Source organism: Diceros bicornis, chromosome 25, assembly GCF_020826845.1.
Source record: "Diceros bicornis minor isolate mBicDic1 chromosome 25, mDicBic1.mat.cur, whole genome shotgun sequence".
Taxonomy (NCBI): domain Eukaryota; kingdom Metazoa; phylum Chordata; class Mammalia; order Perissodactyla; family Rhinocerotidae; genus Diceros; species Diceros bicornis.
Genome location: NC_080764.1, coordinates 47,296,403 through 47,323,290, shown reverse-complemented (window position 1 = coordinate 47,323,290; position 26,888 = coordinate 47,296,403). Strand labels below are relative to the sequence as shown.

The 26,888-nt window shown below is 41.4% G+C and overlaps 1 protein-coding gene and 2 long non-coding RNA genes across 3 annotated transcripts; 1 reads left to right on the top strand and 2 right to left on the bottom strand.

Annotated features, from left to right (window-relative positions):
• Positions 1-1,383: 1,383 nt before the first annotated feature.
• On the bottom strand, positions 1,384-4,241 carry LOC131421951 (uncharacterized). The gene is made up of 3 exons (XR_009223992.1): positions 3,949-4,241; positions 3,578-3,809; positions 1,384-3,273 (listed from the first exon to the last, which is right to left on the bottom strand). It is a non-coding gene; the product is annotated as an uncharacterized LOC131421951 (long non-coding RNA).
• A 7,371-nt stretch (positions 4,242-11,612) lies between these two features.
• On the bottom strand, positions 11,613-16,650 carry LOC131421875 (uncharacterized). The gene is made up of 3 exons (XR_009223962.1): positions 16,607-16,650; positions 15,655-15,711; positions 11,613-11,949 (listed from the first exon to the last, which is right to left on the bottom strand). It is a non-coding gene; the product is annotated as an uncharacterized LOC131421875 (long non-coding RNA).
• LOC131421874 (oocyte-expressed protein-like) lies at positions 16,435-20,322 on the top strand. Its single transcript, XM_058568777.1, has 3 exons — positions 16,435-16,637; positions 16,843-17,022; positions 17,385-20,322. The coding sequence occupies exons 1-3, from the start codon at positions 16,454-16,456 to the stop codon at positions 17,462-17,464; spliced, it is 444 nt and encodes a 147-aa protein (XP_058424760.1). The 5' UTR covers positions 16,435-16,453; the 3' UTR covers positions 17,465-20,322.
• Positions 20,323-26,888: the final 6,566 nt, after the last annotated feature.

The window sequence follows — 26,888 nt, the reverse complement described above, 5'->3', positions numbered from 1 at the left end:
CCGCAATAAAAAAATAAATTAAAACAACAACAAAAAAATAAAGACTAAAGTCTTTCATTTTTGGCTTGTTGTCTTCATGGGCTACTCTAACATCTGACAGTTCAGCAATCTCTCTCTCTCTCAGCTCAGCTGAGCTCCCAACAGTAGCTTTATATAATTATGCTTACTAGATTCATGGAGATACAAAATAAGTTTAAAATTTTGACAGAGAAGTAGAACATAGCTTTCAAAGGACAAAGCAAATTTGGAAAAGAACAAAATAAAAATTCTAGAACTGAAAAGTAAATAATATTAAGAACTCAGTGGATGTATTTGAAAGTGAACATCTTAGAAACAACTAGAGAAACATTAGTGAACAGGATAAATACCAGAGAAGAAATCCAGAAAAAAAGCCCAAAGAGGCAAAATTTTGGAGAGAGAGAGAGAGCACATGAGAATATAATAAAAATTCTAAAATACATAAAATTGTAATCCCAGAAGTTAAAGATAGAAATAGGTTGAAGCAATATTTGAATTGAAAATAACTAAGAACTTTAAAACAAACAAAGGACTCCACAGAATCAATAAGTGCATGGACTGCATGCATGACAAAAAACGAATTCCCCATCTATACTTATTATAATAAAATCACAAAAATAGAAAAAAGAAAGAGAAAGCCTGACAGCAATCAGGAGGGGGAAAAAAGAAGAAAAAGAGAAAGAAAGGAAAGAAGGAGGGAGGGGGGGAAAGGAAAAGAAGGGAGAAAGAGAGAAAGAAAGAATACATCAAAGAAGGAAAAATTAAACTGATATCTAATTTCTCAACAGCAAAAATGGAAGCTGGATCACAATGGAAAGATAGCTTCAATGTGCTGAAAGGATACAATGACAAACTTAAGAATTATATACAAAGCAAAAATATCTTTTAGAAACAGAGAGGAAATGAAAACATTTATAGAAAAAAGCCCCTGAGATTTGTCATTAACATAACAAACTAAAGGTTAATAACAAAGGATGTTTTAGGAAGGGGGAAGGGGGAAATTCCAGATAACAGGATGGAGAAGCAGAAACAAATTAAGAATAACAAAATTAATAAATATGTGACACATAAATATGCGTCAAATAAAGAATGTATAAAACAAAGATAATATGTAATCACTTTAAACTTATGTATAATTTAAATACTGCACACAATAATAATAGCCTAGAAGTCAGGAAGAGGTAAATAGGAACTCTCTAGGAAAAAAGTGTAAGTATCAATTAACATTAGACTTTGATTAAGTAGAGTAACCAGTAAAATAATAAAAATAATATTTACAACTGGAAAACTAACAGAAGAAAACTTTGAAAAATTAAATCAATTCAAAGAGAGAAAGAAATCAATACATAGAAAAGGCATAGCAAACAAAGATTTAATCTCAAATACATCAATAATTACATCAACTGAAAATAGACTAAATGCTTCCCTTAAAATAAAATATAGTCAGTTTTTCTAAGAAATATATCTAAATATTAAGAATACAAAAATATTTTTAATGAGAAAATATTGTATGAGAAAATATACGGTATGTAAACTCTACCCCAAAATAAACAAATATAACTGTTAATATCACAGTAGATTCTAAGGCAAAAAGTATTACTACAGATAAAAAGGAAGGCTTACTAAAGATAGAAAATTCAATTCAAAACATAAATAACAATTTTAAATTATATACACCTAATAATTGGCAGAACCACAAGAAAATAGTCAATGCTACAAACTAGGAGATGTAATAAACAATGGGAGCACAGATAATGATAAACTATGTCAGTAAATTTAATCCTCTACATACGTCAAAAAACATTTTATTTAAACATGAAATGTTGAAAGCTTTTCCTCTGTTATTGGCAATAATGAAAGGTTGCCCACTGTCATTACTCCTATTCAATAGTATATGGAGGTCTTAACTAATGCCTAAAAAATTCTATATTCATATTTTATATCTAAAACAAAAATTATAAGGATTTAAAGAAGAGAAGTAACACTGCTGGTATTTATGGATGATATGTTATATAAAAAATACAGAAGAATCTACAGTTAAATTATTAAAATTAAGTTAGTTTCTCAAAGTTGCTTAAGATTAATATATTCAAATAAATTTTATTTCTACATACCACAGCAAAAAGTGAATTTTTAAAAATATAATTTTAAAAGCACTAAAATACCAAATATTAAGGATCAAGTCTAACAATACATATGCAAGGCCTTTATATAGAAGATTATAAAATGTTGCTACGAGAAATTAAAGAATACTTAAATAAATGGATAAATATACCAAGTTCATGCATTAAAAAATTGAATACTGTAATATGCCAATTCTCCACAAATTGATATGTAGATTCAAGAAATCCTAACCACAATTCCAATTGTTTAGTGGAATTTGGCAAGTGGATTCTGCAATTTATATGAATATTCAAAAGGTGAAGAATATTCAAGACACCCTTGAAAAAGAATAAGGTAGCAGGACTTTGTCTAGGTTTTCAAATATTATGATAAAACTACAGTAATTAAAATATTACGGTTTTGACGTAAGAATGGACAAACGTGCCACTTGAAGAGAACAGTATAAAAATATGCCTGCCATGTGCATACGAACTCTTTAATTTTTACAAAAGTGGCACTGCACAAGCATAGGGGAATAGTAGTCTTTTTTAATAAATAATGCTGGAACACGCAGGGTGTGCGTACAGAAAAATAAAGGAGCTAAATTCTCTCTCACACTGTTCACAAAAAATTAATTTCAATTGTATTATGGAACTATGAAAGGCAAATCAAAATTTTTCCTTAGAATATAGTGTCAGAAAATATCCTGATGACTTTGAAATAAAGAAGATTTATTTTTAAATTGAGATACATAAAGCACGAATGATGAGTAAATTAGATCTAAAAAATGGGGGCCCATGAAACCCGAGTCAGGCGACTCCACCCCTCTCCCACCCCACTCGTCCTCTGGGGGAACCATACACTTCCCCTCCAGTCCGTCAACACAGAACTGGGCTGCTTTAACTTCTCAGGTTAGTGATCAGCCCTGAAATCAATCTGTGTGTGTCAATAAACAAGGAAAGCCAAAGCAAGGCGGGGACCTGAGAATACTTGTTTTTCTCCAGCTTCCAGGGCCGGAACAGTTCAACCTCGGACTTGCAGGCCCGCTCGCCTGCGCCGTGGGCGATGCCTTCACGGCCAGCGGGCAACATGACTCAGTTGGTACCAGAGTCAGCCTCCACGGCTTTTTGGCCTCCTCAGGTCTGCGCTGCCCTGCATGAGACAGAAGAACAGCCACATTAGAATTAAAAACGTGCGACCTGAAACTTAAAATAGGCACTTGACAGCCACATCCCACACCCCTCAAGCTGGCGAGGCCCCGGCTCTTCCCACATGCCGAACTCGGCCCTCGGTCCATGATCGGGATGTGCTGACGCTAAACGACTCTCCCGGCTCAGGAGTCAGGGTCCGGGGCTTTCCACAAGGGACCTGAAGGGGATGAACAAACCTCCCCGCCCCCACGAAGAACGCGAACATGCTGCACTGAGGCCCGGTCCCCCTCCCCCAAGCCTCTCACTTCGGTCCTGGCGGCATCGGTGCCACTCGACCAACACCTGGATAATCCGTTGTGCCCGTTCCCTGAGTAGCATCGGTCGTAGACTGTCCTCTCCAGGGTGTCCTCGAAGCAGGGGTCCACCTGGATCAAAGTGTTGAATCCACGCTCTATTTGGGGGAGGGAGACCTCACTGGTCCTGCTCGGGGAGAAGGGATGCTCAGGTCCAGACAGCTTGGTCCCAGTCCCCGCGAGGCTACGAGGAAGGAGCCACTGTCACTTACAGGAGGTCCCAGCAGCGCCAGCTGCGGCAGGGACTGCGGTCGGGAAGGAGCATGGGGGCAATGGTAGCACTAGAGTGGGCCCTTCCCGGGGCACCTGGGCGGTTTACTCACCGAATACCGCAGCCACAAGGTCAGCCTTGGCGTAGGCCAGTGAAAACTTATTAAAACCTTCCCGCTCTAAAGACCTGTGAGGAATATGGGTTTGCTCTGGCCGCTTTCCCATGGTGATCTCCAGCTGGCGTCAGGACCACGGCACGACCCCTGCGACCCGGAGAAGCAACCCAGACGGTCGGACAGGCGTTCTGCCCACGCCGCCCGGCCGGCTCCGGCGGCCTGCACCTGCTCTGTGCATCTCTCCATCCTCGCCTCTGGCCTGGCTTCCGAGCGCCGCAGACCCCGCCCTCCGGCCCGCAGGCCTCCTGGGGGCCCTCTGTCCCTTCCAGTTTCCCAAAAGTTTCCCGGCAACGGTTTGGGGGCGGGGCAGCGAGGAGAACCCCGCCTTCCCGGGCCGCGGTTCGGCTCCCACTGCCAGGGAGGATGCCCTCAGAAGAAGAGCGGTCCACTCGGGAGACAAGCTGCCCCGGGAAGAGGAGACAGGACGGGCGCGGTCGGGCTGTCTGTGAGGGAGACGCCTGCTCCGCGTTCAACGTGCCGGGGCTTCTGGGGGCTTCCTCGATGAGGATCCCCATAGGGCAACAGGGTGCTACCTTACCCACACCAGGAGACTGAATCTGGGAGACGCTATTCAACTTATATGTCTATGGTTCAGATCACCACGACCCACATGAAGAATCCATTAGAAGTATATAAATGCTGAGTAAAACGGAAATAATCTTTGTCTTGCCTAGAGCAGTGTATTTAAATCTCTTGAGTTAAGGTTTTAAATGTTTACTCTTCAGAGAGGTAGATAAATCTTTCTTCCTAAAGGTATGTCCTTACAGCTGATATTCACATTTTCTCAGAAACCCTTTTTCGAGGATGAGCTGAGGCGGGCTGGGGACATAGGACGGACAGAGCCTCTCTGGAAGCCCAGTCCAGGTGACTCCCCAGGACTTTGCAACATGCTACCCGCTATTTGGGGCTTTTTCTTCCCTTCTGTCTAATTCTCTTTCCCAACTTTTTCATTTTATTTTACTTTTCCTTAACCATCAGCTCTTGGTGTAATATAAAATTTCAACCATTTAAAATCTCATTTACAGGGGCCGGCCTGGTGGCGCAAGCAGTTAAGTGCACACGCTCTGCTGAGGTCGCGCGGTGTTTGCTGGTTCTGATCCGGGCGCACTGATGCACCGCTTGTCAAGCCATGCTGTGGGGGCATCCCATATAAAGTAGAGGAAGGTGGGCATGGATGTTAGCCCAGGACCAGTCTTCCTCAGCAAAAAAAGAGGAGCAGTGGCAGATGTTAGCTCAGGGCTAATCTTCCTCACAAAAAATAAATAAATAAATAAATAAAATCTCATTTACAGAAGTTATTTATTCCCTATTTTACTTTGTCTTGGAGGTGGAGGGTTGCTCTGTTTCCAAGGGCATTTGTTCACTTCATTGTTCATGTATTTCCTCCCGTTTTTAAAGACCGGAAGCATTTAACATAGGACTCTAGATTTTATTTAAACTTTAAATTCTATATAAACTTTAAATTCTGTTATTTAAACCATAAATGCTATACCAAACTATTCACACAGCATAAGGGAAGGTTGAAAATATTAAACACGAAAGGCCTCCAAAACTGGCAGATTGAAACACACAGCTTTTATCAGACACTCTGCCAAAATCCCTCTAAAATGATAGCAAAAAGATTATCAAAAGACATAATGCACGAGGATAAAGAATGGATGGAAAGGGGCCGGCCGGTGGCTTAGCGGTTAAGTGCGGGCGCTCCGCTACAGGTGGCCTAGGTTCGGATCCCGGGCTCGCACCGATGCACCGCTTCTCTGGCCACGCTGAGGCCGCGTCCCACATACAGCAACGAGAAGGATGTGCAACTATGACATACAACTATCTACTGGGGCTTTGGGGGAAAAAAAAAAAAAAGGAGGAGGACCGGCAGTAGATGTTAGCTCAGAACCGGTCTTCCTCAGTAAAAAGAGGAGGATTAGCATGGATGTTAGCACAGGGCTGATCTTCCTCACAAAAAAAAAAAAAATGGATGGAAAGAAGGCAGCAAAATATATATATATCTATAGGAAGCTAGAAAGCAGGTGAAAGTGTGGTATTTGATTAAGACCAGAAAAAGCTGCAAACTAATCTTTGAAGATGGTTGACTTTTTCTGTAGAATTCCAATCTGCCTCAGAAATGAGAGGCATCAAGTACCTCTGAAAATGGGGATGGGGGTAGAAGAATTAGTTGAAAGGCTATATAAGAGGCAGAAAGATGCCCTCCCACCCCATTCTGTTCCTGACCCTGACAGAAGGCCTATCTGAAACAGACTGGAAGAACCAGCAAGGTTCTGGACTCTGGGTCAGTGGGTGCTGTAAGAGCAGAGGGGAGCCAGAGCAAACAAGATTAACACAACTCCTCTGTCCCCACTGGCTCACAGAGCCTGGGACACCGGTTTATACCTTCCAGGCAGAGAAGTGGATGATTCCTCTCAGGTGAAACTGATTAGTCCAAGAAAACACAAACAAACAAAAACCCTGATACTGACACTGGGGAGAAAGGGCCTCTCTACTTAGTTTCCTCTGTGACCAGCAACCCCTGGGAACAAGGCTCCACTCTAAAGACAGGGAGGGGGTGGGCCAGTAATCTAGGTTTTAAAACTTGCCCTCCAGGTGATTTTGCTGTAGTTAAAGTTTACAAACTATTGAGATAGATTATTTTACAATGTAGCCCTTGAGTCAACAAGACTAGAGCCCTGCTCACAAGCTGCCAATCAAGTTTTTTAGAGATCAACTCTTATACAGAAACAGCCACATAGCATGAGCAGATGCTGCAAGAAAATCTCTAACATAAAAGAGAAAAAAAGAAATCTGTGAAAATAGAAACAATGTCGTAAACAGAAGAAAACTTCAAAAGGCTAATTCAGATTTTCTGAAAGATAAAAGATATTACATTCATGAAATAAGAATATATTATAAAAAAGAATATTCAAAAACTAAAAGAGAGAGGTTTATAAAATAGGAAAGATAAGAAAAATAAGAACAATCTAGAAGATTCACCATAGAAATATAGGAATCAATTAACAGAGATTTCAGAAAATAAGAGCAGAGAACATGTTCAGGAGGAAATTATCAAAGAAATAGTTCAAGAAATTTCCCAGAATTGAAAGGGCCTGTGCTTTCAGATAGAGAAGGCACACTGACTGCCCCATGCCATGGATAAAAGAAAATTACACTGCCACTTTATCAGGACACTAAAGGACAAAGAGAAGGTGCAAAACACCTACAGACAGAGACAGAACAAGAAAATAGCACATAAAAGGAATGGAAACCTATTCTGTATGATACTATAACAGTGGATATTATACACTTATTAAAGCCCAAAGAGTGTACAATACTAAGAGTGAACCATAATGTAAACTATGGACTTTGGGTGATAACGATGTGTCAATCTAGGTTCACTAATTGTTAACAAATGTACCACTCTGGTGTGGTATGTTTATAATGGAGGAGGCTGTGTTGTGTTGTGTAAGGGGGGAGGGTGGTATATGGGAACTCATGGCTCAATTTTGCTGTGAACCTGCTCTAAAAACTAAAGTCAAAAAATAAAAGGAATGGACATCAGAATGGCATCTCACTTGTCTAGCAATGTTAGAGGCCAGGAGACAATAGAGAATTGCTTTAAAAATTCTGAAAGAAAATTATTTAAAACTCAGAATAATATAACCCAGCCAAACTATGGACAGATGGAGAATTTAAAACATTTTTAGACAGCCAAAGTGTCAAGACATTTACCTCTCATGAACAGGAGGATGTAGTCCACCAAAAGAAGCCGACTGATAAAAGACTCCATTCAGAGAATGCACAGCCAAGGCACTGCAGTCTCTAAAGGTAGTTGCGGTCAAGGACTCAGATCCCCTGCCCGGTCAAGCTCTTTCCAATATTTACATTCCTGGGTCTCTATCTGAGGCCTTGGGCAGAGGTCTTCTTCAGGAGCATCTGCTGAGGTGTCCTCATGGGGTGAGGGGTGTGGGGAGGAAAGGGGGAAATGATGAAGACACTTTTCCTCGCTCTGACTCAGTATCTAGTACTTTTCCACTCAGAGCTCTCCCCCTTTTCCCTCCCCCTCTGTCTCCCACCCACCCCAGGGTCCATTAAACCGCTAGAGCCTTTTATTTTCCCTCAACTGTGAGATGACGCCCATGTCAGTGCTGATTTACCTGACCTCTTTCGATGAGACAAATGGAACACAGGGAGGCTCTGGTTTTAGCCTCTTGCTTATACAGTTTCAGTAAGTGATTAAAAGTTTAACTCTTCTTTTTGGCTTTGCTTTAATTGGCTACTCCAACACCTGGCAGCTCCGTTCTCTCTCCCAGCTAAGCTGTGCTCCTGACAGCCTCCTTTCCTATGCATCCCTAACTGCAATTTTCCATGGGTGACCTAGACAAGCTCTGGAGGTTTGTAACTCAACTTCATGGGAACCATCAAAAACTCATTGCCTTACCCTGGACCCAGCTGCAAAGGCTTATCCCCTTTGTCCTAAGGCAATAGCTGCCACTGCAAAACTTGATGCTTCTGCTGAACTGGTTCTTGGCTCTCACCTGACCTAACGGTTCCTCAGGCAGTACAGATATTTCTAGTGACTGAGAACACACACTTTCAAACAGCCTTGTAACTTCTCATGAGACTTTGTTACATTCTCCCTCTCACATTACTCTTCACTGCTCCAATATCCTGAATCTTGCCACTTATCTGCCCCTACCAGAAGAAGGGGAACCTCACGATTGTCTTACTTCAGGGACCTTTCTGTACCTCGCTCAGATTTATTAGAGGCTCCCCTTGAGAACCTGACCTAACATTGTTGATGTATCACGTCTCAAAACTGAGAGTGGATGTTATCAAGCAGGACACGCTATCACTAATTTAAGCTCTCCTTTAGAGTATAGTCATCTACCTGAGGAAAAAATCAGCCCAGATGGTAGAACTTATTGCATTTACTAGAGCCTATCAACTAGCCAAAGACCTCAGAGTAAACATATATGCTGATAGCAGGAAGGCTTTTGGAGTAGTACATGACTTTGGGATGCTTTAGAAACAAAGGAGGATGCTTTGGAAACAAATGTTTTATGACGTTTTCTTCTCTACTGAAAACCCTACAAAACATGAACAAGTTAAGGAACTTTAAGATACAATCCTAATTCCTAGAGAGGAGGCTATTATAAAGGTTGAGGCCCATGTAAAAAGAGAGAATATGGAAGCTAAAGGAAATGCTCTAGGACATCATTTTGCCAAATAAGCCACTGTAACCAAGGTTATGATCCTACCCGAGCCTTCAAAGCATAAATATCTGGAAGGATTCAAAGAAGACATAATAAAATATCAAAATTTAGCCCCTGATTTTCAAAAGGAGGAATGGAAAATTCCGGTTGTACCCTTCACTCAGATAATTTCCTGCACTCTCAAGATGGCCACTTGGTGGTTCCAGATGGTCTCACATGGATAGTAGCTTACTTTCTCCAAGAAACTATCCATCATGAAATAGACACTGGTTATCTTAAATCAACATTGATGGAGAAAAGTTTAAAAGACAATGGAGGTTATTTTCAAATTATGTGTCACCTTCAACAACACACTCCTGAAAAGACTGTACAGGTGACATGGCCAGGAACCAAAGCCTCGAGGGCCCTCTGAGCTCCTTCAGAGGGACTGTCCAGCTTTCACCCTCCAAGGCATTTGAATATGTTTTATTTACTGTGTGTCTATTTTCAGGATGAGTTGAAACATTTCCTTGCTAAAAAGCTGCAGCCTTCACAGTCACAGAAGAGCTGCTTGATTTTGAGTTTCCAACCTGGTGGCATCCCAACTGGAACATCAAGTGATTGAGGCACACACTTTACAGAACCTTTATAAAAGAACTTTGTCAGGTGTTATCTCTTACTCAAAAACTACAATTTCTTGGAAGGTTGAAAGGATCAATGGCATACTTAAATTAAAATAAGCAAAACTTTCAGAAACCCTTGAGCTCCCTTGACCAAAGGCACTCTCACTAGCCCATGTGGTCATACAGTCTACTCCCTCCAGGACACACTGCTTATCTTCCCATGAACTGGTAACCGGAAGGCCCATGCATTTAGAGATTTCATCTCCAATATTAGACTCTGCCAACTGCATGTAGATATGGCAAAATATTGCAAGGGACTCACGTACTACACCCAGTCCTATCACCAAAATGTTAGGACCACCTTCCCACAATGTCTTCCTAAACAGCCTCTTCATAATCTTCAACCAGGGGATTTCATCTATTGGAAGAGATATTGGAGGAAAGCTGCTCTTGAATCTTGTTGGAAGGGCCTTTATCAGGTACTGTTAAAAAGTAAGCAGTGAGGGGCCGGCCTGGTGGCATAGCGGTTAGGTGTGTGCACTCCGCTTCCGTGACCAGGGGTTCAGATCCCAGGCGTGCACTGACACACCGCTTGTCAAGCTATGCTGTGGTGGCATCCCATATAAAGTGGAGGAAGATGGCACAGATGTTAACCCAGAGCCAGTCTTCCTCAGAAAAAAGAGGAGGATTGGCAACAGATGTTAGCTCAGGGCTAATCTTCATCACCAAAAAAAAAAAAAAAAAAGTAAGCAGTGAAACTCCAGGAAGTCAATACTTGGGTTCATGTTTCACAACTAAAAAAGCAATTCAGAATTGCACACAATTGGAAAGCTAATATAGGACCTGAAACTCAGGATTCTCAGAGATCCCCCAGAAGCAAATCTTGAGAAGCAGACAGCTGGCCCAGACCTTTGGAACAAACAGATGACCACAGATAGTCCTTGGTCCACTGTTGGACCAGGACACCTATCTAATTCCTGTTTAATTTTTTATCTGCTTGTTTATAAGCATTCTTCTTATTTTCTCTAGACCCCTTTGTTGTCATCCACCCACAATGGCCCTTTTTCTCTTTTTTTCCCTCCTTATTATAATTGTTAGGTCAGAACATATCATTCTAATGCCATTCTTAGATTATTTTGAACAATAACCACCGCCCTCAATCATATTGACTGCTGGATATGCTATCCCTCACCAGACCCCCATGATAAAAACAACAGAATTTATCATGGCAGCTGATGGTGTTTCCACTTGCACCTACATGGACAATTGACCTTAAACAAATCAACCTATGATTTTGCTAGTGTTCCTCCCACCCAGAAAAACCTTACAGAAGATTTTACAGAACATTATTACAACGTATTGATTGACCCAAGATAATTCTAAATTTGGATTCAACAACATTCATAGAGCTACGGGCCAAATACTACTTGGAAGAGAATAATAGAGATCCAAATATGTAGCCCGGGTAATGTAAGGCCTTGGTTCCAATTTCACCTTATGAACTCTCTTTTTCCCAGATTTCCATGCACCCCTACTGGATACTACTTCCTTTGTGGCCAGAATGCCTGGTCCTATTTGCCTCAGACTAACATCTCGTGCTGGAAATTCTGACTCAGATATGAGCTCCAAAATGAGGCCACCCTGGATTATTCAGGTACATTATCTAGGAGAATTACTGACTCATTGTTTATGAGAATAGTCAGAGCAGTATCCCCATCAGTAAGAACCATACAAATAGAAAAAACTGGAATAAACCTACCACTAACTCTGGCAGAAGTTATTAATGATACTACCTCTGCCCTAGATGGAGTAAAGATCAGTCTCAACTCATTGGCATGAGTAGTGATGGACAACTGCATTGCTCTAGATTTCTTATTGACTATTCTTGGCGGCATCTGTGCCGTTGCTAATCCTTGTTGATGTGCTTGGATCAATGAAACAGACAAGGTGGAATAAGCTATATAACGCCTGAAGGAAAAAGTTATTTGCCTCTCTAAGATTGATCCTCATGGTCTACGGAATTTGTTCTCTTGGCCTGGGTGGGACAATTAGGATTCCTGGTCCCAAAGCATCTTACATTAATTGTTAATTGTTTTCGTTTTTGTCATAGTGGTCACAATGATGATCCATTGCATCTGTTAAAGAGAAACCAAAATGGAGGTCACAGTTTGAATATACCCCTAGACAAACACTCATAGTCACATAACCAAAACTTAAAACTGTCTTGATTTTCCTGAAATGCTGACTCTGACCTTAAACAGAACTTAAGTTTTCTTCATGTCAGCATGACCTTATAGCTTCCTAGCTAATCAGCTATGAACAAGCAAGCTTATGTAGCACCACTACCCTAAAAGGAATGTAAGTTTCTAGTAGCCAGTCACAATAAAAACAATGTACTTCCTCATTCATGCTTTATAAACTGAGCTGTAACGGCTGAGAGCAGAACTTCAAGCCACTTTTTGTTTGGAAGTCTCTCTGTTTGCAAACAGTTTGTTTCTCACTCAATAAAATATTCATCTCAAGTAAAGCTCTCTGAATTTTCTTTTGACACATTCTATCCAGAGTCTTAAATGCTTCTATACAGTCACTCTTCTTCAGATGATCTCTATGATGACACAACAAAAAGGGCAAGAAGATCTTGTAATACAGTTGACCATGAAGACAACTGAATGATCTCTAAGCAGATCTGGATTTCTAGCTTTTCCTGAATTGGTCAACCTCTCATAGACGAGAGAATGGCCAAGAGCAGGGACTGAGAGACTAAATATATAAATGGACAAGGGCCAGACCAAATATCATAAATAGAACTCTGACCCACAATCCGCAGCACTCAGTCTAGGAAGCCAAACAACCCCTATGGTAATCAACACAAATGGCCAGGACTTGATTAATAACTGACAGCTCCCCCAATTTTTGCCTTAATTTCAATTTAGAACCGACTGGAGAAAGCCAAATATTCACCCCTAACCAATCACATATAATGCTCTGCTTCTAGATAGCCCAGCTACAGCTTCCCCACGCCAACAACCTCCTCCTTCAGGCATACCTGAAGCCTTCCCTTTTTCCCTCTATAAAGTTTTCCTGCTCCTCTGCCTGCCTTTGAGTCTCTGCCCAACACAAGTGATGGTGGCTGACTCCCTTGCTATAGCAAGCTCTGAATAAAGAGCCTTTGTTTGTTCCCATTTGGTGGTCTTTGTTTCTTTTCACATAAGATAACTCATGATTTGCTATTTGTTGAAGCTGTGTAATGAGTATATGGGCATTCATTTGTACTATCCTCTCTACTTTTGTATATGTTTGAAATTTCCCACAATAAAAAATTTAAAATATTTCAAAAATATAAATGTCATTAAAGATGGAAAAAACAACAGAGAATGATTCTAGATTAAAAGAGACTAGAGACATGATAAGTCAATGCAATGTATGCTCCTTGATTGGACTAGAGATTTTTAAAAATTTTATAAAATACATTATTGGAAAAATTGGGGAAATTAAAATTGGACTGTATACTAGACAAGAGTATTGGATCAATGTTAGCTTTTCTGAGTGAATAATTTTATATGGTTATGTAGGAGAACGTCTTTGTTCTTAGGAGATAATGTGGAAGTACTTGGGGTAAAGCGTCATGATGACTGCAATTTAACTCACAAATAGTTCATGGAAAAGTCTATGTAGGTAGAGAGATAAAATAAATGAAGCGAAATGTTAACAACTGGTGAAACTAGATGAAAGGTATAGAATATAAATTTAATGTTCTTACAATTTTTCCATAGGTTTAAAGTTTTTCCAAATAAAAATATAGTGGGAAAAGAGTATAATAAAATACGTGTAATATTACAAAAAAAGTAAAAGCAAAAATTCCCAGATACTTATATACATTTTTTTAAATGAAAGGATAATCCAAAACCTAATAATAGTTAACTAATATCGAGGAGGAGGGTACAGGATAGATGAGAGGGGACTGAAAACTAGGTTTTTCTGAATAGGTATTGTCCATAATAAAATCTTCTTAAAATGTACTTTGTAAATTATCCTTATATTCTAAATAGGCTGTCAGCGAAGATTTTCATTTACTTTACTTGAATGTTATTTAGTAGTATGGTATAATGTCTCCTTGTTTATTTATCCATCCATCCATGCATCCATCCATCTGAGGGAACTAGTGTATAGTTACTGTTTGTAAATGCTCCCAAACATTAGAAGAATGTTCTCTATTGTTCAGAACTATTAGGCCTTTGTGTATTCTTTTTCTGCATGTTTGCTCCTACTATGACAATGATTTGTTAAATATCTCCTTACTAGTTTACTTTCCTCATTTTAATCATTTTGTCTATCTGTGACATACATACATTTTGATGTTAATATTTGGTGCAAAAAATTAACATTATGTCTTTGTAACATTTCTCATTGTATAGAGATTTTATCTTCAGAGTTGAAGATTACAAGAAGTGAAGTAATGAAGAATAAAGCTTCTCAATGAGAAATTACAAAACCAATTAATTCACATACTTCACTGTCTGAAGCCAAATCCCCTCAGAATGGTTCCTTCAGGACTAAGCAGAGAAAATAAAAGCATGTGATGTGCTGAAAGTCTTCTTGGTAGTCTTTTTGTTTGTTTCTACTTTATGGGGTGCAGAGAGTTTAAATAACTTGAATTCAGTCACACAGCTAGAAAGCGTTGGAGCCAGTATTCAAACCCTGCTCCCTCAATCAGAGTCAAATCAGGAAGCCTTGGAGGTAAAAGAATGACAAAACTGGTTCATCTTGGCAGATTCGGCTAAATCCTAAAAACTTTGTGATTCTGTTTAGAAGCTGGCATGGTGTCAGTAAATAAAACTCAGGGCTTGCCAAATGTAGGAAACTTTATATGGGGTCTCTGCATAAAGCCAGGACTCCAAATGACTATACTTCTGAAATCAGAGATAAACTTTGCCATCCAGATGGGAATGGCAAAGGAATTTGTCTTGACCTTGCCTTGCTCAAGTATGTCTTGACCTAATAATTAATTACCACAAATCAGCCTTGTAGCTAACTCATGCTACATGTAGAAGTCTGAAAAATTTCAAGGAGATAATTTGAAGTGGACTTAGGTCGGATGTATCCTCAAGAGAATGGCTCAAGCAAAAAATTATCAATTTATAAAAGGATAAAATTATCTCCCTACCTTACACCCAATTAAAAAAAAAACCAGAAGGTTCAAGGATTTAAATATTAAGACAGAAACTTCAGCATTCTCAGTAGAAAGTATAGTGAATATCTTTAGACCTCAGGGCAGGAAAGATTTCTTTAGCAAGACACAGAATGCACTTACTGTAAAGACTAATAAATCTGACTATATTAAAATTAAGAATTTTATTCATTGAAAGACACCTTAAAGAAAGTGAAAATTTAAACTAAGAAGATATTCACAATACCCACAACTGAAAAAAGATTAGTAAGAGATTGAGAGAGACTACATAAAAGGGAGAACTTTCACCATTACTTCATATCTTCAAGACTTTTTTTACAATGTGCATGTATTATGTTGATTTCTTAAGCTGAAGAAATAAAAATATCCGCTAAAGTTAGCTTCAATTTCTCCTTTCATAGAGATTATCTATTGATACCTGTTGACGCTTAGATGATGTGGATGAGGAAATTCAGTATATTAATACTATCCCCCTTATGTAAATGATAGAAATTTTCCATTAAAAAGATTTTAAAAAACAAACACATTATAGCTAATTGTAACAACAAAATAGTTTGCACAGCAGATGCTATCTATTCTAAAACAACTACCAAACAATATTTCTAGAAAAGCACTAGAAAAAGTATAAAAACATGCATGGCATGATACACACCAGCTTCAGGACAATGATTTCCTGTGGGAAGGGGAAGAAATGATGCTTTAGTGATACCTATTTCAGAGAAGAGAAAAGTGAGACAAATGTGGGAAAATGTTAACATCTTGTTAAACGGAGGTGGGGGCTGGGAGATGGTACATGGGTGTGAAATCCTTTATAACTTAAATTTTTAGCTAAAATTAATAACATTGGGAAGAAATGTGCATTAACACTAGTTGTCTTAGGATACTGGACATAAATGGGATTTGTCTATACTTGCTACGTTTTCTATAATGACCACCTCTGACATTTACATTTTAAAAAACGACACACTTGCTTGAGTGATTTTAAAGTCCTAATCAACCAGAGTCAGAAGATAACAGGGAGCAGAAGAGAGAAAATGTAAATTCGACGAGCCTGTCCTCCGCCTGATCTATCTACCTACCTCTGGAAGGTAAGATAGAAACCTTAACGTAGGCATTGAAAGTGACTCCCAGTCAAGGTCGCCAATGCACACCACACTGCTAATCAGCTAGGTGTTGGGGCAAGGCCTTTGAGGCTAAGTGACACCTTACTTGGAGGAGATGCCCATGCACAACCTCCGAAACCTGACAAGGGCTCAAATAAATACTAGTTCAAAGTCGAAGAAGTCCCAGCGATGGGAAAAACAGGAGACCCCGCCTGCCGTGGGCCCGACCCACACGTGGAGAGGGCGGGCTCGCCGGGAGGGGCGGGGCCGCCAGAAACCGTAAAGGGGTGGACGCCGCCCGGAGGCAGGGGCGGCTGCTGGGACTGGCTCCGGGGCGGGGGTGCTAGCATGGTGGACGCCGCAGGTGCTGCAGAGGCCCCGGGGGACGAATGGGCGCCCGCCCAGGCCCTGGCCGGGTTGCTGAGGTTTCCACCGCCGCGGGCCCGCCCCCGGCCGTGGTGGTTTCCTGTGCAGGAGCTGAGGGACCCGTCGGTGTTTTACCTGGAGGCTTGGCTGGCCGACTCCCTCTTCGGTGAGCGACCCCGAGGTGCTGGCGGTCTAGGCCCTCCGCTGGGAGAGAGGCCCAGCAGAGCAGCTCTCTGCGGTCCCGTCCGGGTTCGCAGACCGCGTGTGGCGCCAGGACGCCCAGCTGGCAGCTCTTCCCTCCGCAGCCAACGTTCCCTTCAAATCCAGCTCCTCTTCACCTTCGACCTCCGAGTCTCTCTTTTCCTGTTTAGGCCGAGACCAAGCCATAATTCCAGAAATGGAGTGGATGAGCCAGGCCCTGCTGACGGTGGACACAGTTAACCCCGGGAACTTAGTCAAAATCACCATCTTTGGACAGCCCCATGTTCAAAATCGGGTGAAGAGCGTGCTGCTGGGCCTCGCGTCCTGGCACCGGGAACATCGTGCCCGAGGTGAGAGTCTTTGAAAACCTGCGTGAGGAGGGAGCCACTGGTGAACCACTTGGCCATACCTGGCTTCCCTACAGCCTCTCCTACCTTCCCGAAACGTTTTGCAGTTTTCTAAGTCCAGTATGCTGCACGCAGCCCCTGGGCATCCCTTTGTGAGAGGAGTCCAAGTAGGACCTTGGGAACGTAAACTGAGATCTGACTCATTCAGGCCCATCACTACCCATGCCACCCTCAGCTTGGTTACGCCATTGTTTGCAGATCCCAGGTTCAAGCCTCCACCCTGAGAAATGATGTTCCCGCCTCCCGCCTCTCCTCCGCCCCAATAACAGAGCAGTTTAAAACAGCGAGCATTTTTCCTTATCCAGTTGAGAAGATGGAACAACTTGAGGAGTTCTTGAAGGCCCGTGCATCACGTCTCCAGACTCCCCAGCATCCTGTTGCATAAGTATTGTCAGCAGCATTGTGAGAACAGTCCTGCCTCTGCTACTAAAGTTAAAGAGAAGCGGGTATTCATAATCTCAACCTTCTTTTTCCCTGTGTCTCGATGGGTAGTGGTTTGATTGTTTTGATGCAAACATGAGTTTATAGTGCCATTCTAGTAAAGAAGTAAATTTCCTTTTTGTTCAACGGCATAAAGATCTTTGCTCACTTAAGCAAATTTGTGCAAGATTGACTGTTCATTCATGTCCCCATGTGACAAGTGGGTAAAAGGCTGATAGGTAGTGATTTTATTTTTGTTTTTTTCCTTAGTTTCTACCATTTTGAAACTACTAACCTTTTTATGATTTTGTGGTCAGAGTCAGGCCCTCAAGTACAGGGGGCAGAGATGCAGGGGCAATCTGCTTTGGGTTTTTTGCATTATTTGTTTACAAACTTTAAAATGTGTAAGCATCACCTTGAGAGCTTGCTATGAATACAATTTCCTAGGCTGCTTCTCTAGTGATTCTGATTCAGTACATTGGGCTCATGAATTTGCATATTTAACAAGCTCGTGGGTAATACCAAAGCCTCTCTGAGGCTCTCACTTTGAAGCTGGTGGTTTGACCCCTGAGAAGCACCAAGTGTACCTTTTCTTCTTGGAGTGGAGCCTCCCTCCGTGCACGTGGGCGGGTGTTCCAACACACAAGCTGAGGCTATCGGCATTAATCCTGCTGGTGCTTGGATTCACCAGAGGAGAGTCGGTGTCCCGCCAAGTCTGCTGTCTCCTTTTCCCCTGAGGCCTGCACAGGTGTCCTACATGGGCTGGGTCGTTTTCCTATTACCCGTTACAATGCCGTGGCTGATTTGTGCGAACCAGCTCCAACCCCCTGCTGCCTCCACTTGCAGGAAGCAGAATTCTTGGAGGAGAAGTTGCCAAGAGCTCTGTGGCTTCAGACACGATGTTGCAGTTGGTATAACTCATGCCGTTTCTTCCCTCTTAGCAGTAATGGATTCTAGCCATTTGCAAGGGTTTTAAGCACACACATACACAAGTCTTAAAATGTGCTTCTTTGATTAAAAATGATATTGAATGTTTTCCTACTTCACATTTTTGTAAAATGCCTTTATATTTTTCTTTATTCATTTTTATCAACTTCTTTCAACCCTGAAGATAAGGATTTTTATTATCTGTATAAGCTTTTGTGACAAATAATTGTCCATTATAACCAATATTTTCTATCCCTTTGCTTCTCAAAGTTTTTACATATGAAAAATTTTTCTTCTGTGTAGTTAAACCCACTATTGTTCTCTGTGTGACTTCCCTCTCATCCCCACCTCTTTTAAGCTTAGGAACTCTTGCTTTTTCTCCTGCAGAAATTTTATAAATATTTCTACAGGTTTTTTTCTAGTGGGATTTCTACAAAACCATTGGACATTTTTGACTGTTACTTGGAGGAAGGGTTATGTTCAAACTTATTCCAATTTTCCAAAAATTATCCAAAATTAAATTACTAAATGGTCCTGCCCTCCCTCCATTCTTGATGTACATTAACATGTTGAGTCCTATCTGCAGTCTCGCAGAATGAGACTGCATTTGGAGATGGGGCCTTTAAAGAGGTGATTAAGGTAAACTGAGGTCAGGTGGGTGGGCACTCATCCAATGTGACTGACCTCTTCATAAGAAGAGGAAATACGGACACAGATATGTGAGTGCACAGAGGAAAGACCATGTGAGGACACAGCGAGAAGGCGGTCATCTGTGAGCCAAGGAGAGAGGCCTCAGAAGAAACCAAACCTGCTGACACCTTGATCTTGGACTTCTAGCCTCCAGAACTGTGAGAAAATATCTGTTGTTTAAGCCACCCAGCCTGTTAGTTATGGCAGCCCTAGCAAACGAATACATTTAATGTTTTTTTCCTGTGTTCCCCTTCATCCGTATGCCAATACAATGTTTTTACTACCTTCATAACCTTGTAATATCTAACAAGCAGTTGCTCTGTCACTCTACCTTTCAGAATTTGGGGGTAATATTAACTATGTGTTTATTAGAGCTTGTATCACACACCAGGCCCCGTGCCAAGCACCTAACTAGGATGCTTGGAGCATAAGAGACTTGCTAAGGTCATAGAGCAAGGATGTGGGGGTGAGTGAGATTTGAACAACACATTGATTCTAGGATCCAGACTCCTGCCTCTACATTATACTTTCCCATTTGCTTTTATTTTTCACCGCAGCTGAATTTAGGCTCATTTCTCAATGTTTTTATTTCTTTTTAGGAGGAATTAGAAGAAACCTCTTAATTTGTGAAGAATCCACAATATTCTATTGAGGGACAAGACAATGTTTTATCTAACAAGTTGCTAAAGTAGAGATATTTACTAGTACCACACCCAAAATAAAAATAGCATTTTTTTCTGATAAATGTACTTACATGCTCAGTGTTTTTTAAAAATAAGGCAATATATTAAAATAATTACTCAATCTCACTGCCCATATGTTACCTTCAGGTACTACAAATATTTTTCTCTTAGTAAACATTTTATTGATACATAGCATTCATATAAAAACATGCACATCCAAAGTGTGAAAAAATTCATCAAACAATGCAAAGAAAACACATCCACTTAGCCAGCACCCAGGGAAGAAAAGACATTACCAGCAGTCCAGAAGCCTCCATTTGCATCCTTCCCAAGGATAACTACTGTTCAGACTTAAATGGAATTGTTGTAAGATTTATCCATGTTGCGAATAGTTCCAGTTCCATTGTATGAGTAAACCATAATTTAGTTTTCTGTTGATATAGATTTTGATTGTTTCCTGTTTGGGTCTATAATGAATAACGCTACTACGAAAATTCTCATACATGACTTTTGGTACATACACAGATGCATTTCTAGTGAATATATATCTAGAATTAAAACTTCTGGGTTACAGAGTGTGCATAAGTTCAAATTCCCAAGGTGGCTGAACCAGTTTATATTCCTTCAGCAACGTATGAGACTCTTACTTGCTCTACATCTGTGTCAGCAGTCAGTCTGATAGACATACCACTCCCCTGGTCTTTAAAGTTAGGTTTCCTTGAATTTTTAAAGTGCAAGTTTTCATACCACTACGATTAATGCATACTATTTTTTTTTTTTTTAACCCTAGCACCCAGCTGTTAAGTTTGCTTCCTTCTTCCAGCCATGGCACATGCATCCCAGCCACCAGGAACATGTGAGAGGCGCTAATTATCACTACATTTGCAATCACATTACAATATGTATATATCAAATCAACATGTTGTACATCTTAAGTTTACCCAATGTTATATATCAAATATATTTAAAAAAAAAATGACAAAGAGGGCTCAACTGCCCCAGTGCCAGGGCCCCCTGCTGCTGCGGTTACTAAGGGAAGAGTCACCAGCACTGCTTGTGTCTCGCTCGTGTCAAACCTCACTGAAGGTCAGTGACCAGGGCAAGACTTGAGGACGACAGTAGGGTAGTCCTGGCTGTTTCTCCTAGTTTCCTCCTCCCGTGCTGCTTGCAGTGCTACAATACACCCAGCCATGGGGCCGGGTGGGAACCACGTGGTTGGCATCCCACATCACCTTGAGTAGAAACACGGCAGGCTTGACGAGGTTTCCCAATGAGGACTGACCCGATGGGCTGGAGAGCTCTCTCACCTGGTGGAGCCAGATGTGCACGGTTAAAAACCACAAGGGAAGCACCTGCCTGAGGCAGGAAAACACCGGCCTCGGATCAGCTAGAAATCCAAGAGATCTTACCTGCCTCTGGGGAGAAATCAGCCCGGAGCAGAAATTGGCTGCTAAAGAAATGTGCCTCTCCCTCCCCTTCTACCTGCTGATTAACAGAAATTAAGGAAATTCGAATCTTGATTAAGGAAATTCAGTTCTTTATTTGAATTCTTTATATTCATATTTGCAAATATTTAACATGAGGCAGGGGACCAAGAGCAACCCACACCGTTTTTTCTCCAGCTTCTGCAGCAGGAGCAGGACCTAGAAGAATAGGGATCCAGAGAGGGGCTTCTGCTTTCACTTGGCGTCTCCCTCATCCCTGGGCCTGAAGTGCCTTTACAAGCGAGTAACCTGGCCCAGGGTGGCGTTGGGCGAGCGCTGGGTCGCCGCCTCCCGGAAGGTGTCAGAGGGCCGCTGGTTCCCGCCCTCCTGGGCGGGGGTCTTCTTTGAGCCTGGAGGAAGGCGGTGAGGAGACCGCACCTGTGTCCGTATACTCTTTCCACAAATGGAGTCATCCGTAGGGACTGCGGAGGTGAAGCACCGGAATCTGAGAGCAGGGGGTCAATTTGGCCTTCTAGATCCCTTGCAAAAAGGAAATCCTCTCTCAGGCGAACTAAGGATAACACCGCTGCCCAAGTATAGCCAGGAAGCATCAGGATCCCTCCTGAGGAACCCAAGCCTGCCTGGGGCACCCCTCACTCTTCCCAGCCCCGTACTTTGTGCCTGGAGTTGGCGGTGATAGCTAAGTTCATGATCATCTGGGATACATCCTTGTGGTAATCAGGCTGACCAAATAGCAAGAACTCAGCCTCGCCTTCAGGCTCCCACTGATTAACGTGAAGCAGGGTCTGCGATCCCCACCTCGCCCGCCTGGGACTGCGCAAGAAACAGAGGCCTCGGAGGGGTGGGTCTTGGGAGGGGAAGGCGGCGGGAGGAGGTGGGGGTGGGGAGGGGCCTGGATTGGGGCCAGGGCCACAGGACAGGCTTGCCGAGGGAATGGGCCGCATCAAGGAGACTGCATCAGCTGCCCGTCTTGGGCCCACTCACTGAAGATCTCTTCCACGAGCCAGGCCTCGAGATGAGCTGCTTTCGGACTCTTCAGGTACTCAAGAGTGGAACCAGTAGGGCCGCTTGGTGAGGTTACCAACCACCTCGAATAGCGTCCCTTCTCGCCGCTCCAACTGCAGGAGCGTCGGAAACCGCTTGCAAGTGGCCATGCTGCGGCTGGCCTCGCAGGGAGCCGGGGGACAGCTGCAAACCCGAAGGCTGCGGTTGGGACCAGCTGCGGCAGCAGTGTCCTGGCCTGTGCCTTACTTAAAGGGTTTTTGGCAAGCCCCTCCCCATCCACGCCCTTCCCACTGGATTACAGGCATCGCCTCCCAAACCCTGCAGCCTAGACTTCCTCCCCAGATCCCGCAGGTGCACTGGGGTGTGTGCCTGGGAAACAGCACCCTTGCGTTTGGAGGGGCGGAGCTCCTAGCTTCAGGCTACCATCTGGTAAGCTGTGGCAACCTTAAGTGTGGACTCTGGGAGGTAGGGGAGATCCAACATCAGGACGATATCTTTCAGAGGAGTGAACTGATATTTGCAGGGACTCAGGGGCTTTTCAGACAGTTCTAATGGGACCAGTGTGGCATTCTTGAGAGGTTGGAGTAACTTTCTTTTTTACTCCCTAAAGTCCCAGTGCATGGTTGTATATCCTAGTTGTAGGTCCTTCTAGTTCTTCTATGTGAGCTGCTGCCACAGGATGGTGACTGACAGAAGGGCGGTATGGTTCTCCAAACAGGAAATGAACTTTGGCAGTGGAAGTGGTGAGAGCTCCAAACTGTAATTATTAGGCCATCAGGGCTGGCTCTGGAATAACTTTTTAATGGAAAATCTAATTAAAAACATAAAGCAAAAACTGCGGCACATTTGTACTGTGACAGATGGAAACTAGACTTTTGGTGATCATACATGATCAACATTTGTCTATACAAGAAGTTGAAATATAATGATGTACATCTGAAATGTATATAATATAAATTGATGTTACCTCAATAAAAAAAAAATTCAGAAATGTAAAAAGGAAAAAGAACAAGCTCAAGGAGTAAAAAAGGTATTAAAGGAAGTCCCCCACTTCCTCCTGAACCCTGACAGCTAAGTTCCCTCCCCCAAGGCCACCACATTTCCATTTTATTCCTTAACCTGTCAGAGACAGTTGAGCACACCCAACAGCACATGGTCCGTGTGCTCTGGACACCAGATGTTCCTTTGAAACATTTGCCACCTTAATTCTCTAACATGATTATATTTCCATTTCTTGATTTTTCTGTCCAGGTTAGAGCATTACCTATTAATGCCACTCCGGAAAATGAAGCTATATAGCTCTCATATCAGTTGTTGGGGTGTCGTGCCCAGACCCAGCATCAAGAGATCCCCAGAATTCAGTCAGACTCATCCTTGTGTCCTTTGTGGAAGCTCTAGGCCAAAGAAGTGTGTGAGAAATTTGCAGATGTCTGATAGGGTCAAAAGTCTTGAGATCTAAGTAGAATATGGATCAAGAGCCCAAGAAGGGCAAAATCCATTCAAAGGGTCTCAAGATGGAGTTACAAGCTTCTGTGGGTAGGCAGAACAATTAGGTGAATGTGTAACTGAAATCCGAAGATCTGGACTCATAACTGTCCCCTCTGGAGGTTATGGAGTCACTAACATAGCAACTATAAATTGAAATTTGAAGTCCCATCTGTATCGCCAACAAGAATTCAATTCAGGAAGCATCCCCATGAAAATCTCTAGTTGGAACTCAGTTTCTTATACCAAAATGATATAGGATGATATTGTTGTTCCTACTTGGCATAAGAGGATACCTGTAGTTCTGTGCATGTTATTGTCATTTATGTGTGTGTGCAGATATCTTTTACTTCCTGAAGCTTCAGAATTGGGTATAGAAATACTTAAGAGAATTAAAACCATAGTATTAGTAATTGTGTTTAAAAAGAATCTGTCACTTCCATAAAATCCTAGATTATGCGAACTAATCTATAATGATAGAAAGCAGAGAGTGATTGCCTGGGGGTGGGGATGGAGGGAGGAAGGGATTGGAAAGAGGCACTAGGAAACTCTTGAGGATGGTGGAATGTGCATTATCTTGATTACAGTGATGATTTTACTGGATGTGTCTATATGTCAAAACTCGTCATATTGTACACATTTTAATATAAGCAGTTTATTGTAGTTTATTCTTCAAAGTGGTTAAAAAAGGCATACCATAAACATGGTATTTTATGTTCCTGTAATATTTTAGATAATTTAACATGTTAGTTTTGTAACTCCAATTTAAAATATATAATTAAGTAATGGATTTAGATGTGTAGCTTTAAGATGAAATCTTAGTCTATATTCAGTATTGGATCACTGAAGAGGACTTCAGGTTCAACACGTTAGTAAGTTTCATTTATTTGATTTATAGGAATTGGTTAGTAATTGGGAAGTTCTTAGTTGTTATTTGAGACTGTTAAACTACTTTGCAATGCTTTTTGCCGTGTATGAGGATGTTTAGTTAATTAAATTTGTCAGTGGGACCTTGTGTCATTCAGAGGTCGTTAAACGTAATTTTTAAAACTTTCTAGGCTTATGAATAGTATAGTAAGGTTTGAAGGTAAAACTTGAAAGCTTTAGGAAGGACTAAAGTTTTGGTTTCTATATTTTTAGGAAATAAAATGTTAATTTTCAAAGAAGCCTCTAAACATTCTTTTGGGTGCACAGAAATCACCCCCAGGTCTCCAAAAAGAAAAAGTACACCAACGTCTTTCACCCTCCTCCCCCAGCTTGCCTACACACGAGACCTGGCATCCTCACAGTTCAGTAATATTATTTTGTTAGATCAGTATTCAAGTTGACACTATTATGACCTTGTAAACAATGTTCATAGCTCCATATAGCTTACTATGATTTATTGCACAAAGTTTTGTTTTTCTTGATGTTTCTGCTTTTATATTTAAATGCTTCTTTTTCCTTTTAAAATGCTTATTTTTCCATATCTTCCTCCTTAATCTCCAAACTCTTCCCAGCTGTAAATTTCTTCTCAGCGCTCTCAAGCGCAGCAGGCACTTGATCATCTCATCTTGACGGTTGCTCTCAGGCTCATGGTTCCTGGGCCCCCATGGATGGCTACAGCCTTTCCTGCTGTCAGATCCTGGGCTTTCTGGACCCCATGACTTCCTTTCTTTTGTTTTGTTTTGTTTTGTTTAGTAGATTTTATAGGAGTAGCAATAGCATTCAGGCAAAATGTTTTTATTTTTTATTTTATTTGTTTATTTTTTAATTTTATTGTGGTCACATTGGTTTATAACATTGTATAAATTTCAGGTGTACATCGTTATACTTCTATTTCTGCATAGATTACATCACGTTCACCACCCAAACATCAATTATAACCCATCACCACACACATGTGCCTTATCATCCCTTTCACCCTCCTTCCTCCCCCCTTCGCCTCTGGTAACCACCAATCCAATCACTGTGTGTGTGTTTGTTGTTGTTTTTATCTTCTACTTATGAGTGAGAAAATATGGTATTTGACCTTCTCCCTCTGACTTATTTCGCTTAGTATAATACCCTCACTGTCCATCCTTGTTGTTACAAATGGCTAGATTTCATCATTTCTTATGCCTGAGTAGTTATTTCGTTGTGTATATATACCACATCTTCTCTATCCATTCGTCCCTCGATGGGCACTTAGGTTGCTTCCAAGTCTTGGCTATTGTGAATAACGCTGCAATGAACACAGGGGTGCGTGTATCTTTACACATTGGTGTTTTTGTGTTCTTTGGATAAATACCCAGCAGTGGAATAGCTGGATTGTATGGTAGTTCTATGCTGAATTTTTTGAGGAGTCTCCATACTGTTTTCCGTAGTGGCTGCACCAGTTTGCACTCCCACCAGCAGTGTATGAGAGTTCCCTTCTCTCCACATCCTCTCCAACACTTGTTGTTTCCTGTCTTGTTAATTATAGCCATTCTGACAGGCATGAGGTGTTATCTCATTGTAGTTTTGATTCGCATTTCCCTGATAGTTAATGATGTTGAACATCTTTTCATGTGCCTGTTGGCCATCTGTATATCTTCTTTGGAGAATTGTGTGTTCGGGTCTTTTGCCCATTTTTTAATTGGGTTGTTAGATTTTTGGTGTTGAGATGTATGAGTTCTTTATATATTTTGGAGATTAACCCCTTATCAGATATATGGTTTGCAAATATCTTCTCCCAATTGTTAGGTTGTCTTTTCGTTTTGTTGATGGTTTCCTTCACTGTGCAGAAGCTTTTTAGTTTGATGTAGTTCCATTTGTTTATTTTTTCTATTGTTTCTCTTGCCCAGTCAGACATGGTGCTTGAAAATATATTGCTAAGACCAATGTTGAAGAGCATACTTCCTGTGTTTTCTTCTAGAACTTTCATGGTTTCAGGTCTTACATTCAAGTCTTTAATCCATTTTGAGTTAATTTTTTTGTATGGTGTAAGATAATGCTCTACTTTCATTTTTTTCCATGTGGCCGTCCAGTTTTCCCAACATCATTTGTTGAAGAGATTTTCCTTTCTCCATTGTATGTTCTTGGCTCCCTTGTCGAAAATTAGCTGTCCATAGATGTGTGGGTTTATTTCTGGGCTCTCAATTCTATTCCATTGATCTGTGTGTCTGTTTTTGTGTTAGTACCATGCTGTTTTGGT